Source organism: Octopus bimaculoides, chromosome 4 (genome assembly GCF_001194135.2).
Source record: "Octopus bimaculoides isolate UCB-OBI-ISO-001 chromosome 4, ASM119413v2, whole genome shotgun sequence".
Taxonomy (NCBI): domain Eukaryota; kingdom Metazoa; phylum Mollusca; class Cephalopoda; order Octopoda; family Octopodidae; genus Octopus; species Octopus bimaculoides.
The window spans coordinates 53,386,406-53,389,089 of NC_068984.1; the positions used below are offsets into that span (position 1 = coordinate 53,386,406).

The following is a 2,684-nucleotide window of genomic DNA, read 5'->3' on the forward strand; positions in this document are numbered from 1 at the left end:
TGTGTGTGTGTGTGTGTGTGTGTGTGTGTGTGTATATGTTTGTGTCTGTGTTTGTCCCCCCAACATCGCTTGACAACCGATGCTGGTGTGTTTACGTCCCCGTAACTTAGTGGTTTGGCAAAAGAGATTGATAGAATAAGTACTAGGCTTCCAAAAAATAAGTCCTGGGGTTGATTTGCTCGACTAAAAGGCGGTGCTCCAGCATGGCCGCAGTCAAATGACTGAAACAAGTAAAAGAGTAAAGAGAAAAGATACAAAGTAGGGAAAATAAACATTTAAGGGAATAAAAACAGAGATAGAGCTTACGTCTGTGTCTTTTATACATTGTTCCAGCTGTAAACAGACTGAAATAGGAATATAGTTATTACGCATGTCAGTTTTCTTGGTCTGTAGCTCATCCAATTTCTCAAGAATAGCAATTCTTAGTGTTTCCACATCATCATAAAGTTCTAATTTTGGTTTCATTTCTGACACATCTTCAACACTCTCATCATAAAGGCTGACTGGAAAAATAAATAAATAAAATTCCTCAAGAAAATAATTTACCTGTTGAAATGTTAAAAATTTTTCTCAGAGAAACTAACAGCATAAAATAAGAGTACTACACACTAATGAGAGGAGCCTGTCAGTTATTTCTCAATCTCTAGAAATAACAGTCAAACTCCTCTCAAGTCACACTTTAATGTCTTAAAATGAAATGACATATATTGGATAATGTATTCCTGGATATATGTCTGGGAATATGATTAGAAAGTCATGGTTGAAATGCTTTGATCAAAGGTCTGTTTCATGAGAGCTCACCTGGGACTAAACAATAACAAAGTGTCAAATTTTTTCTGAACACCCTGTATAACTCCAGGCTAACCAAAACCTTGTGAGTGGATTTGGTAGACAGAAATTGAAACAAATCCATTGTATTTACATGTGTGTATGTTTGTGTCTCCTTATAGCGACATCATGTAATGTTGTAAATGAGTGTCACTTACAAACAGGGAGTACCATTCATTTCCAGTCTTCCATGAAAATATGTCTGGCCACAGGCAAATATTAATTTACTTGGAAACAGGTAAGGGTTACTAAGTGGAAGAGCATTTAACTGTGGAAAAATCTGCTTCAATAAACTCCATCTGACTCATGCAAACAAGGAAAATCATCACCATCACCATCACCATCATTTAATGTTTGTTTTTCATGCTGGCATGGATTGGGTGGTTTGACCAGAGTTAGTAAAGCTAGGGGCTGCACCAGGCTCTGTTGCCTGATATGGCATGGTTTCTATGGCTGGATGCTCTTCTTAATACCAACCACTCACTCTACAGTGTACTGGGTGCTTTGTCTGTGGTACTAGCACCAGTGCTTTTAACGTGGCACCAGTAAGAGTGCTTTTTATGTGGCACCAGCATCAGAAGTTGTAAAAGGATTGTAATGATGATGATGTTTCATTAAATAACTGAAACAGGTTTCGTATGTTGATAGTCAAAAAAGAATATTATAACCACAGTAACATTGATATTTTGAAGATTATCAGGAAATGAAACTCAACTTTTAAAATACAAATCTAGGTGTCATTTCTATGTTTGCTTAATTAAGAGACAGTTTTGCCCTCAATATAGTGTTATGTGTTAGATTTTAGCTATAGCTGGAATTTTTAAACAATTCATTGCTTCATGTAACAATAAATGCCCTACTAACCTATGTAAAAATCATTCTTCTCATGAGAAAAGATCAAAAAAGTTTCACAAATTGGAAATCAATACACAATTATCATAAAACAAAATAAAAGCATAATAAAAAAAAAGCTTTAAAATTACAAATTATCATGGGATAAGGGTTGGTGAAAAAGCTATATATTTCATGTATTTATCTATTTCCATTTTAAATCAAATGTGAGGTAATGAAGTCGACTGTGAGGAATAATGATAAATTATATAGGATCAGTTACTTTGTGGATTTTTATATTCATAGTTGTTTCCTAGGTTAATCTTTCTAATTTTGGCACAAAGCCAGAAGTTTTGAAGGGAGGGGGCAAATTGATTACATTGGCCCAAGTACCTGGCTTGTACTTTATTTTATCAACCTCAATAGGATTTGAACTCAGGACATAAAGCTGGAAGGAATGCCACTAAACGCTTTGTCCAGAGTGCTAATGATTCTGCCAGCTCACTGTCTTATATTTCCTAGATTAATGTCAGTTATAAATTATTAACATTAACTATATATATTAACATAAACTATATGTGGTCTGATCAATAAGTATCTGAACTGTTGCCCTTGTAACAAAGCTAAAGCATGCAGAGTGAAGCTGCTTGGCACAGACTGACCTTGAACTTTGCAATGCATGCACACCAAGTTTTAATGTTCTAGCTCACTTCCACTGTTTACAGCAGTGCTTGGAAGGAACGTGTGTAGCATGTGATTGTCGCATTGATCATGAATCTGCATCAAATTTTGCCAAAACCTTAGCGATACCTGCTCAGAGGCTAACACAAAGTTACAGAAAGCATATGGCGAGGAGTGGATGAGCCAAAAAAATGTCTGCAACCAACAGAACTGAGAAAAACATCATAGATATTTGTGTAGCTGTAAGGGAAAATCATCAAATCACCATCCACGAGTCATCAGAGGATGTGCAAATTAGTTATGGTTCAGTCCCTTATCACTGAAGATTTGGGTATGAGACACAT

General features: G+C 35.8%; 1 protein-coding gene across 1 annotated transcript in view; it reads right to left on the reverse strand.

Moving 5' to 3' along the window:
* Window positions 1-2,684, reverse strand: part of LOC106879060 (uncharacterized) — a 38,269-nt gene that overhangs the window by 13,618 nt on the left and 21,967 nt on the right. The window contains exon 6 of the mRNA XM_014928487.2: window positions 307-503. Within this exon, the coding sequence (XP_014783973.1) occupies window positions 307-503 (197 nt within the window). The remainder of the gene's footprint in view (window positions 1-306; window positions 504-2,684) is intronic.